The 13,055-nt window shown below is 40.9% G+C and overlaps 1 protein-coding gene across 7 annotated transcripts in view; it reads right to left on the minus strand.

Annotated features, from left to right (window-relative positions):
- Positions 1-12,271: 12,271 nt before the first annotated feature.
- The window catches only part of LOC131836678 (uncharacterized), a 43,141-nt gene continuing 42,357 nt past the window's right edge, over positions 12,272-13,055 (minus strand). For all 7 annotated transcript variants that reach the window (XM_059182307.1, XM_059182312.1, XM_059182308.1 and 4 more), the window contains one exon: positions 12,272-12,562. In XM_059182307.1, the coding sequence (XP_059038290.1) occupies positions 12,401-12,562 (162 nt within the window). In that variant the 3' untranslated portion in view covers positions 12,272-12,400. The remainder of the gene's footprint in view (positions 12,563-13,055) is intronic.

A 13,055-nucleotide genomic window follows, 5' to 3' on the forward strand; every position in this document is an offset into this window, starting at 1 on the left:
TCTACTTTTCTCTCACTCCCTTTTATTTTTTTTTTTAAGATTTTATTTATTTATTTGACAGACAGAGATCACAAGTAGGCAGAGAGGTAGGCAGAGAGAGAGGAGAAAGCGGGCTCCCTGCTTGAGCCCGATGCAGGGCTCAATCCCTGGACCCTGGGATCATGACCTGAGCCGAAGGCAGAGGCTTTAACCCACTGGGCCTCCCAGGTGTCCTCTCACTCCTCTTTTGCTTCCACTGTCTCCCACCCTTGACAGACCCACTGGACTGCCTGGGACTTCATTATAACCCCGGCTGCCATTGTAGCTCTAGGTAAGCACTGTTCTACTAATGGGTCAACCAAGCTGAGTTTGGGGAGGATCTTTTGACAAAAACTTCATCTTTTAAAGGGTCTGGGCCCTCTTTTCTGTCACCTTTGTCCCATAGGGCAATCAAAGATCTCTTTGTCTAGGCTAAGCAAATGCCCTCAGTGCAAAGGAACTTAAAAATGGCTTTCCCCTGGAATGCCTGCCCAGATTTTCCCTTCATTTTGAATCTGTTCTTTACTCCTTTGTCAACTCTTAGATAATATAGTAAAAGTTTCTTCTCAAAAGTAACAATCTTTTATTACTTAGGTATTTTATTATTTAGATCTTGTCAACAAAAGAGTTTGTGATAGGGCGCCTGGGTGGTTGGGTCAGTTAGGTGTCTGACTCTTGATCTCAACTCAGGTCTTAGTCTCAAGGTCCTGAGTTCAAGCCCTTCATGTAGCCCTCCACTGAGCCCCACATGTTGATACTGAGATCAGGAGTCAGATGCTTCCCCAACTGAGCCACCCAGGCACTGCTTAACTAAATGTCTGTGCTAGGTTCTCCCAGAAAAGGGAGGCCTAGGCAACTAATCCACAGTTCCCTTGTCAACACGTGTTACCTGATCTGGCTCTGAACCATCCCTTTGCTCCATATAAGGAAAGTAACCTTGCAATAACCAATCTGCTTTTACCTAGTATGATTTCTCTGTGCCTGCTTCCTTGTGCCTATAAGTCTTTTTTTTTTTTTTTTTTTCCTACAAAAGACCAAAAGTTGGTCTTTTTTGCATAGCTCCTTGGTGAACTTTTCTGCTAGAGTGGATGTTCCCCAATTCATGAATTAGTGAATAAAAGCCTACTAGATCAGTAAATTACGGAAAATTTTCTTTTAACGGGAGGGAAAGAGGTTTTATAATGTGAGAGATACAGTGAGGAAAAAATGGAAGGTGTTATTTTGAATCATGTATATTGGATTCTTTGTTGCTAGATTGGAATTACTACGAACTACTTTTGATTCCTGAATTACTCGTTTCTAACACATAAATTAGATCATGCAGAGCTTGGCATACAGATCACACAGACCAGCTACTAGAGTTAATTGAAGGTATCTGAATAACGTTTCTACTACGTTCTTGACAATATCCCTCCCTGCCACTCTGACCGACCCCAGGCTTCTGTACAACCTAGTCTTCTTACGAATTCTTACCAACTGACCAATCTCTGACTCTTATTCATTCAATGAAGATTTAGGAACCTCGTTCTCATTCCTCTTCCATACCAAATTCATGCCATAATCCGAGATTTCAACAGCCACAGTAGATGGCCATCCAACAATACAGCTTTGTGATTGTATGCCTATTTAATTGCAGGGACCTTCACCTATATTCGGTGATGAGTTATTGAAGTCAGTTCATTCCAGCTTCTGTAAGCTGATTGCTCCTATCTCTTTCTAGTTCCTCATTCAGTAACATGTTGGTAACGACATCAGCCCTGCTCAGGATTTATACAACAAAAATCAACAAATGCTACAAATCAGGGAAATTTATTTATTCTTGAGGACCAGTTTCCCAGCGATAAGTGTCTCTATCCCACTTCAGCCTCTCACACGCAGATCCAGAAACTACCTGGGCTTTGGTCATCAGCAGGCATTGCTCCACACCGGAAATATAAAACTCCAGTAGTTCCTTCTCTAGCCACTGCCTCAGCTCTCAGCTCTCACAGCCCTATTCCCCTATACCTTCTCTTCAGTATCGCACAGACCTTCAGGCCCTGCTTGCATATTCTCTCCATATATCGTAAAGGTAGATAGGATTCCAGTCGACTATGCCTAACTTTTCATTTTAATCCTCCATTAAGAAAAGGACCAACAAACCACTCAACATTTACCAATCATCTCTCAGAGTAACACAAGGGAATAAAAATCCTATTTCTTTAAAAATCAATCAAAACTTGTTCTTACCTGGGGCACCAGGGTGGCTTAGTCATTAAGCGTCTGCCTTCGGCCCAGGTCATGATCCCGGGGTCTTGGGATTGAGCCCCACGTCAGGCTCCCTATTTAGTGGGAAGTCTGCTTCTCCCTCTCCCACTCCCCCTGATTGTATTCCCTCTCTCACTGTGTCTCTTTGTCAAATAAATAAATAAAATCTTTAAAAACACACACACACACACACAAAAACCTTGTCTTAGCTTCATCAGGAAATGTTCATGGTAATTTCTTTTGTATTTTTTACTTTATAATTAAGTAAGCTGTATGCCTAGTGTGGGGCTTGAACTCACAACCCAGAGATCAAAAGTCACATGCTTTACTGAGCTGGCCAAGTGCCCTCTTCTATCATAAAAAAAAAAAGAAAGAAAGAAAGAAAGAAAGAAAGAAACAAGAAGAAAAGAAAATATAGACCTGCTATTGTTTATCAAAAAGGTAAATCAAACAACCAGGCATCATCACGCAGGATGTTTTGAGTCAACATTTCCAGTGGGACATGTCCTTGTAATCTAAAAATATGTGTGGTTGCAGGGATAAATGGAGGAAGGCTGGGGTACTAGTTTCCTGTCACTGCTGTAACAAATTACCACAAACTCAGTGGCTTAAAACAATATAAACTTATTATCTTACAGTTATGTAGGTTAGAAGTCCTATACAAGTCTACCAAACTATAATCAAGGTGTCAACAGAAATCCTTCCCAAGGTTCTAGGGGAAAATTTATTCCCTTGTCCTTTTCAGCTTCTACAGGCTGCAGTGGTATTGTCTTCTCTTTTTGTATTCATATAAGGGGTGAATCTGTTCACATCTGCCAACAGATCTAGAATGGCTTCTTTTCAATCTTGCCTTTCCCCTTTCAGAGGTACCCTGTATCAATAGGCTAAAAGAATTCAAATAACTTTCAAATACCACTTAAAATAATAAAAAAAAAATCATATATAAAGAGAAGGGGAGAGACAGACAATGGATTTCTAATGAAAATGGTTGTTCGGTCATACAAATATTCCCATGAGGAAAGTCATTTCAGAAACCAGGCTTTCAACAGAACATTTGGGTAGAAGTGTTTGCTTAAATACTAGGATAATGTGATGGTCAGGACATTGCCCATGGACTAAAGTGCATCTATCACAACAATTCCTAAAGGGGATTCATTAATTGGATTGGAGGAAGGAGAAAGTAATTGAAAATACTACATTGTGATTTTAAAAATGACATATGTAAAACTTGCTTAGTCATCATATATATAAATAGCTTAGATACACAGCGAATTCTGTTTCCATGCTGCTTTGAATACCAAAGGGAATGGCAGGGAATGGTAACATCTCCTTACTCTGAAGCCTGTTTACAGTTTCAGTCCTATTTCCATGTTTTCTGTTTGTGTGTGTTCTGTTTCCATGTTTAAAGTTAAAAAGTTAATTTTTAAAAAATGGCTTTTGAGACACTTGGCACACACTCAAAAGATCTAATGTATCTAGAACTGGAGTGTCAGAATAAAAGAAAGAGGAAGAACAGGATTGAAGAAATAATGACTAAAAAAATTGCCGAACCTGATGACAGACATCAACCCAGAGATTCGATCAACTCTGCAAATCTTAAGCAGTATAAGGATAAATAAAACCATACCAAGGCACATTATAGTCAAGTTGTTTACAGTTAAAAGACAGAGAAAAACTTACAAGCAACCACAGGGTAGAAAAAGACACATTACCTTCACAGATGCAACAGTAAGGGGCACCTGCCTGGCTCAGTCAGGTAAGCCACCAACAGCTGATTTCAGCTCAGGTCATGGTCTCACGATTGTGGATTCGAGCGCTGCATCAGGCTCCATGCTTAGCGTGGAGTCTGCTTGAGATTCTTTCTCCTTTTGCTTCTACCCCTACCCCGGCTCACATACTCTCTCTCTCTCTCAAAATAAATAAATAAAAATCTTAGTTTAAAAAAAAAATATGCAACAACAAGACTGAGGACTGACTTTTTTTTTTTTTTTTTAAGATTTTATTTATTTTAGAGAGACAGCGAGAGCATGGGAGAAGGGGCAAAGGGAGAAGAGAACCTCAAGCAGACTCCACTCCGATTGTGGAGCCTGACTGGGGGCTGGACATGGGGCTGGACTCAGGGCTTGATGTGGGGCTTGGTGCCAGGATCCTGAGATCACAACCTGAGCTGACACCAAGAGTCAGATGCTTAACCAACTGCTCTGCCCAGGCACCCCCTGAGGACTAACTTTTAACACAAACTAAAGTAGTCAGAAAATAACAGACTAACATTTTTAATGTACTATGAAAAAGCCTGTTATCCTAGGGTTCTACACCAGTGAAAATACCATTCAGGGCCCCTGGGTAGTACAGTTGGTTAAGTGTCCAAATCTTGGTTTTGACTCAGGTCCTGATCTCCTGAGATTGAGCCCCATGTTGGGCTCTGTGCTCAGCACGAAGTCTGCTTAAGACTTTCTTCTCTCCCCCTGCCCCTACCTTCTACTCTCTCTCAAATAAATAAATAAATTCTTAAAAAAACAAAAACAAAAACAAAAAACACTGGAGAAGGTATGTGCTATGGTGAGTGCTGTGATATGTTAATAAAAAATAAAAAATTTAAAAAAAGAAAACACCATTCAAAAAATTAAGATTGGGCGCCTGGGTGGCTCAGTGGGTTAAGCCGCTGCCTTTGGCTCAGGTCATAATCTCAGGGTCCTGGGATCGAGTCCCGCATCGGGCTCTCTGCTCAGCAGGGAGCCTGCTTCCTCCTCTCTCTCTCTGCCTGCCTCTCTGCCTACTTGTAATCTCTCTGTCAAATAAATAAATAAAATTTTTAAAAAAATTAAGATTAAATAAGGAAGTTTTCACGAAAAACAAAAACTGAAGGGATCCACTGCTGTAAGAACTATGCTGTAAGAAATACTAAATGAAATTCTTCAGGTTGATGGAAAATTAGCCCATTCAGGAACACACAATGCTAGGTAGGAATAAAGACCACCAGTAAATAAAAATGTGTAAAGAAAGAGAAATATAAGCACTCACACTTAAGAACAACAATAATAAAAATGTCTTGTGTGATTTATTAAATCTGTAAAATTATATGATAATAATAGTACAGTGGGTGTGGGGTAGTTTAAAATGAAAAAATAAACTTCTTAAAAGGAGTAGAAATTATAAAAGTATTAACTTAAAGTAAGTTGTTGTAAGTCAAGTACGTCTCTAGGTCTAGGGTAATCACTAAACATAACAGAAGTATATTTTAATAATATAATGCAAAAAGAAAATACAATAACAAAATAAAAATACTCAATTCAAAGTAAGTGATAAAGGGAAAATTAAGAAACTACATTAGGGTTCTTCAGAGAAACAGAATGAATAGGATGTGTGTATATATGTAGGAGAAGATTTTAAGAAATTGGTTCTATGCAATTATAGAGCCTTGCAATTCTAAAAAATCTGTGGGGTAGACCAGCAGGCTGGGGACCCAGGGAAAAGCCAATGCTACCATTCAATTCTCAAGGCGATCTGTCAGCAGAATTCCCTTTCAGACAGGGGAGGTCAGTTTTTGTTCTGAACAGCCTTCACCTGAGTAAACAAGGCCCACCCACATTATGGAAAGCAATCTGCTTTACTCAAAGTCCACCATTTTAAATGTTAATTTCATCCAAAAACACCCTCACAGAAACATCTCAAATAATATCCAACCAAATATCTGGGCATTGTGGCTCAACCAACTTGGCCCATAAAATTAACCATCATAGGAACAAAGAACAGATGTGGACAATAAACAGCAATATGGTAGACTTAAATCCAACTTTATCATTAAAGCCTAAACATTCCAATTTATAAGACTGAATTTAAAAACACAAAGCTCAATTATATGCTGTTTTTAACAGATGTGCTTTAAATATAATAATACAGAATAGCTGAAAAAGTTGGAATTGCCATGCAAACACCAACTGAAAGAAATGTGGCTTAGCTGTGTTAATATTAGACAAAGTAGACCATGAGATAAGAAGTATTACCTGAGGGGCGCCTATGTGGCTCAGTGGGTTAAAGCCTCTGCCTTCGGCTCAGTTCATGATCCCAGGGTCCTGGAATCGAGCCCCACATCAGGCTCTCTGCTTAGCAGGAAGCCTGCTTCCCTCTCTCTCTCTCTGCCTGCCTCTCTGCCTACTTGTGATCTTTACCTGTCAAATAAATAAATAAAATCTTAAAAAAAAAAAAAAAGGAAGCATTACCTAAAATAAAGTATTAAACTTCATAATGATAAAAAGGGGCAATTCAATAGAAAAATAAAAATCTTAAATTTGTGTGCCAACTGTTTCACAATTAAAAAGTAAATGTTGACAGAACTTAAATATAGAAAAACCCATAATCACAAGAGCAGATTTTAACAAAAAATTTTTTTACTAGCTTACAGAACAAGCAGGAAGTCCTGAGCCTAAAAATCTCAGTCAATCTAGCCCTCACTCCAAGGAGAGGACAGCTGAAGGACCTGGAAACCTGACACGGTCTAAGAAGAATACTTTGTATGGAGTGTCCTCCACAGTCCACTCCATAGGACCTGCTTCCAGTCCTTCTTCTCTCCCTCTTCCAACACTGGTGGAATGATGAAACATTGAGAAAAAAAAAAAAAAATGATCGATAGTTAAATAGTCACTACTTTCTGGCAAATAGATTATAGGTGAGGGTGTTATTTGCCAGCTTCCAGGACTCTTCCTTAAGAGAGAGGACTAGGATAGTCCCTTTGTCTCTTCTTTGTCCTTTACTTAATTCTGCTGCCTCCGATCTGTCTTGGATGATGAAGTCCTAATAGGGAACCAGCCAAATTCTCTATCACCATAGAGAGCTGTAACCGGTCCTTGACAAGCCTACTTAAGACTTTAATGTAGCAGAAAAATAATTTTCTGTCTCTATTGTCTTTTTAATTTTAGCCACTCCAATAAGTGTGTAATGAATCTCATTGTGGTTTTTATTTGCATTTCCCTAATGGCTAATGAGGTTGAGCATCTTTTCATGTGCTTATTTGCTGTTTGTGTAACTTCTTGGGTGAAATGTCAATTCAAAGCTTTCGTTCACTTTTTAATTAGGTGGTTTGTTTCCATGCTATTAAGTTCTGAGAATTCTTCAATGAGTTCTATAGAAATACTTACCTCTTTCGGCTCAGGTCATGAATCTCAGGGTCCTGGGATCGAGCCCTGCAAGGGGAAATCTCTGCTCAGCGGGGAGCCTGATTCCTCCTCTCTCTCTGCCTGCCTCTCTGCCTACTTGTGATCTCTATCTGTCAAATAAATAAATAAAATCTTAAAAAAAAAATAATCCCATTGTCTATTCCCAAGGCAGATTACATACCTCAAAAATCCCAGGGAAATGCTTTTATAGCAATGAAAGTAAGTCCCAATTACATTAGTCATAACAGAAACAATAGGAGAAAGCTCAAAGATCATCTAGAAGTCTTCACACCAGCCTGCATATTAGAATCTCAACGAGAACTTTTAAAAAACTTTTAAAAAGTTCTTTTTTTTTTCCTTTTTATCAGTAGGTGACCCTGTGTCCACTTTTCCATTTTTAATTTTTTTTTAAGATTTTATTTATTTATCAGATAGAGATCACAAAGAGGCAGAGAGGCAGGCAGAAAGAGGAGAAGCAGGCTCCCTGCCAATCATGTCCTGAGCAGAAGGCAGAGGCTTTAACCCACTGAGCAACCCAGGGCGCCCCTAAAAAAGTTCTTTTAAAAGAACTCAGGGGCTGGGCCCTCCCTGAGTTCTGATTTCTCTTAACTGATCTAAGGGTGCGACTAGCATATATATTTTAGAAGCTGCCCAGATAATTCTAATGTGGAAACAAAGTTGAGAAGGCCTGTCCAACTATTTTATAAATGATAAAACTAAGGCAAAGAAAATTAACTGATTTTCTCAGGAATGAAGCTAATAGTTATTAGCAGGAGAAAACAAGAGACTATAACATTTACAAAGAATTGGTTATTTGTTGCCATTTATGATATTACCCCCAAAACGTAATGACTTAAAACAACAAACATGTATTACTGGACAGGATTTTGAGAGCACTTTACTGAGTGATCCTGTTAGTATCTCCTGTGATACGGCTGCCAAGCTGTCACCTGGAGATGTAATCATCTGAAGGCTTACCTGGGGCTAACAAAACTGCAGAAGGCCCAAGTTCCTCACTGGCTGTCAGAAACAGGCCTCTGTTCCTTGCCAGACAGGACTTTCCAAAGCACTGCTCGCTGTGTCATGAAAGGGCAGCTGGTTTACCCAAATGAATGATCCAAGAGAGAGAGCAAGAAGTCATGATGCCTTCATGATCTATCGACATCCCTCCACTTCTACCATGTTCTACTTAATAAAAGCAAGTCACTAAGTCCAGCGCACACTCAAGAGCAGGGAAATTTGCCACCACCCTTTGAAGGAAACAGTAGGAAACAACTTGTGGTCGGGGCGCCTGGGTGGCTCAGTAGGTTGAGCATCCAACTCTTGGTTTCAGCTCAAGTCATGATCTCATGGGCTGTGGGAGAGGCCCATGTAGGCTCCCCACTCAGTGGGGAGTCTGCTTCAAGACTAACTTAGATTAACTGTAGCTTAAACACCAAACATTTATTTTTCCCAGTTCTGGAGGCTGGGAAGTCCATCTTCAAGGTGCCAGTTGATTCAGTTGCTGGTGAGCACCTGTTTCACGGGTTGCAATGCCCTCAAGTGGCAGAGAGAAGAGAGCTCAGGTCTGTCTTCTTCTTCATCTAAGAACACCAATCCCATCACAGGGGTCCCACCCTTGAGACCTCATCTAAACCTAATCACCTCCCAACAGTTCCACTTCCAAATACCATTACAAAGCTTCAATATTTGAGTGTGGGCAGGGGACAAATTTCAGGCTGTAGCAGTTATCTTTCATATCTATATGCTAATATCTTTCTTCTAAAACTATATCAATTTTGATGAAATTTTCCATTCCCTGTACTCTTAGTTTGCCTCTTTTTAAAATATGCCATGTCTCAATATCTAATATTAGTGTTTCTTTAATTGATCGTTGTGTACTCGACCAGAATATTAACTGAGGGTAGGAATTTAGCTGGTTCACTACAATATCTCTAGCATGTAGAGTGGTTTTATGTTGTTGCTGGCATACTGATCACTCAATAATTATTTGCTCTATAAATGAATGAGTTGTACAGGTCATACATACATTTAATTGAAAATCAGGCTGGAATAGCAAAGGCAATAAATTTGGAGATAAAGCACCTAGGACAGGGGTTTAGTCTAGGCACCGCTATGATGCTTTAGGCAATTTATCCTTTAAAATCAATTTCCTCATCTGTAAAATGGGGTTTATGCCACACTCTTCAAAAAATGAGACCGTTGATACAGTAACTCTTTGGATTGCAATACACAAGTTTCATCACTGCAACATCTAAGAAAAGATATGCTTCAATTCTAATTTCATCTACTCATGTGTAAGAACTTGAGTGTACATCTTCAGAGTCTCTTATGCTACACTGTACCTAAATGCCCACTTGTGCAAACTTGAGAATAATAAGAGCAATTACCAGGAAAATCGCCAGATTTCCTTAATTCCATTATAGTGATGGTTGTACAACTATGTAAATATGCTAATAATCATTCACTGTACACTTAAAACAGGTGAACTTTATACTATGAAAGCCACATCCCAATAGCCGTTAATAAAACCCCCAAATAAAGAATCTAGTTCAATAAGTAAGCTCTGCTATCGATTAGATCATCTTAAAAAGGGTTTATGAAAGAAACATCGACATTTGGTCGAGTCCAAAGTGACCTGAACAGCCAATCTTCAGAAAGGTAATGGGATAACTGAGGTGAACGCAGTAAGAAACAAGGCAGGTTCCTCCAGGAAAGAAAAAGCATCATATTCCGAAGCCTGCAGTGTCCGTCCTCACAAGCGTCGCCCTTGCCCTATCTCACTATGCAGAGTGGACGCCTGTAGGAGCGAGTGTCCCTCCTTGCTGCTCACTTAGCGTCTAAGTTTACTTAAGGCCCCCGTCCTCTCCAACCCCAGATCTGCGCGGGGAGCTGACAAAATCTAGGCTTGCAGGGCTGAAGTCCCTCCCAGCATGGACCCACCCCGAGGTCACCGGGCACTTGGGAACCACACGACGCTCCAGCTCAGAGGGGCCTAAAACAGCGCGCTGGCTCCGACCCTGGCCAAGCATTAGTCACCGGAGACTTTTAAAAACGGTTACTGGCGCCACCTGAGCCCTCCAACTCGCGGCTGTGGGCGCCACCCAGAGCACGCCCGCGCGGAAGCCCCGCCAGAACGCTCCTGGGTGAGCCCAGGGCGCTCCGACCCGACCGCGTAGGCCGCCGGCGTCCCGGGGAGCCCGGGAGACCCGCCCCGCGCCCGCGCCCCCGCCCACAGTTCTCCCGCGACACCGCCCCTCCGCAGCGCTGGACGCGCGAGCTCCGACCTCCCCCTCGGCGGGTTCCCCGCCCCGCACGGAGGCGCGATCTGACGCGAGTCGTCCACCAGCCAATCACTTCTGCCAGCGAGTCACCACCAAGCTCCCCCGGGTCTTTTCCGCTCCCTTCCGACGTCGGCGCCGCTCGACGGGGCGCAGGCGCAGTAGCGCGGACCCGCTGAACCGTAGCCGCCGCTGGGCTGCGGTGCGCTGCATGGGGTCGCACCTGCAGTTTGGACGCGTCCGTCGTAGCAGCTGCCCAGCCACATGGTCTTCTATAAGCAGCCGCCCTCGTCGCTCGGGTGTGTTGGGCCGCAGGCGAATCTTTACAGTAGGTTGTACAGGCCCTAATGGTTCCTCTTTTGCGAAAGGGGACGCTCCAGATAGGTGAGGAGGGAGGAAATTGATCTCAGCCTTTCAGGTCTGAAAATGGCACCTTGCGTTTGAGGCAACGATTCCCGACAGAATGTGTCTAGTGGCTGTGCCTACTGGCTCCTGTCCTGCGGCAACAAGCTCCATTAATCTGACCTGAAAAAATGTTTCAGCTAGGGCAGTTGGGGCTGCCTGAAACCCCAGAGCCACGAGACAGAAATCCAGGTCACATTTCCTGACTTTGAGGTTTATTTTAAAATTGGAAGATGGTCAACAACAAATGTGCGACAAGAACTAAGTTCTCTTTACAAGCACTGGTTATTGCATGCTAAGTGGAGCCCCATAAAGTTACCGTTTCCCTTCAAACTCATTGTCCTCTATTTGTCATATCCCCAGTGTTAGACCTGGAGTCACTTTATGGTTTGACCACTAAGAAAATTTCTCATTCCAGGTGACCTCTCCCTGTCCCACAAGTGAAGGAGATCTGATTGCTTAACTGATGGATCTGGTTGTCAGAGTTAACTCTACTTTTGGTCATTTGGACAGTTTCCAGTTTGAGGCAATTATGAACAATGCTGCCATGAACTCTTTTATAAATACATTTTTGTAGAATTTATATACACATTTCTCATTTTTATAGTTTATTTTATTTTAAAGATTTATTTATGTTAGAGAGAGCGTGAGCAGATGTGGAGGGGCAGGGGGAGGGAAGGAGACTCTGGCTCACTGCACAGCCCAACATGGTGTTCAATCCCATGACCCTGAGATCATGACCTGAGCCAAAATCAAGAGTCAAAGGCTTAACAGACTCGGCCACTCAGGCGTCCCCTATATGCATATTTCCATTAGGTAGGTATATATGTGTATTCAATTTGGGTAGATGTGAGCTATGGTCAGCAGAATGATGCCTCCCCAAAAAGGTCCATATCCTGATCCCTGGAACCTGTATTTTAGGCTACATGGCAAAAGGGAATTAAGGTTACCAATCAGCTGACTTTAAAATAATTATTCTGGACTTTTCATTTTAGAAATAGTCTGTTAACTATAAATATAAATATTCCCACTGAGAACACAAGTTCTGGTTAATACCCTGCTTATAATACACTTAATAATAAATATAATTAGGTATATAAGTAACAACATAGACTAGACCATAAATAAACATATAGAACAAGATAATGACAAAGAAAAGTTAACTGCCAAATATCAAAGAAGAGAATTTTTCAAGTGAAAAATTCCCAATGCATTTTATTCATTATGTAGCCAATTCAAGATGGTGGAGGAGATATCTATATCTTCTGTGCTCTTGTTGGCAGCAAGGAAGAAAGAACTTTTTTATTCATTATCCTGTCCAGTCTCACAATCAGAAGCAATCTTTGATTTGTTAGATGCTTCATAATCTTGTATAATAAGCCTTAGGTGATTGATGATTTCCTTGTCAGCTGTTTTCATGTTAAATCCCAACATCTTCATAATAGTTTCTCGAAAATCAGAATGCTACAAAAAAAAAACACCAAAAACTAGATATATCATTAGTTTTGTCCATTTCTTATTGTGTACAACGAAATTGTTATCAGAAATGTAGTTTTATTAAACATTTCTTTATGAAACGTAACATTCTACATTCAAATTTTATTTTAAGCTAGAAATATTACACGAACTCTTTATTTAAAATGTCCTTTTCATTTTAAGATTTTATTTTTACACTTTATAGACTAAGCTTAATTTTACTGCTGCTTGTTTTTCATCCCTAAGGAAATTTCTTTTTGGACTTTGGATTTGCTATATGGTCATAGTAGTCCGCTAAGCATATCTCTTCACTCCTCCTCCAAAAACCATGGTGATCTTCTAAGGAAAGCAGTTATAACCCCCCACAAATCATATCTAAAGCATAAGTAGAGAATATCACAGAATTCAGTTTGTGTATAAGTGGGGAAATAAATATCCTAAACCAGCAGAGGCAGCTCCTGAGCCCACACTGGAGGATGCA

This window comes from Mustela lutreola, chromosome 7 (assembly GCF_030435805.1).
Source record: "Mustela lutreola isolate mMusLut2 chromosome 7, mMusLut2.pri, whole genome shotgun sequence".
NCBI lineage: Eukaryota > Metazoa > Chordata > Mammalia > Carnivora > Mustelidae > Mustela > Mustela lutreola.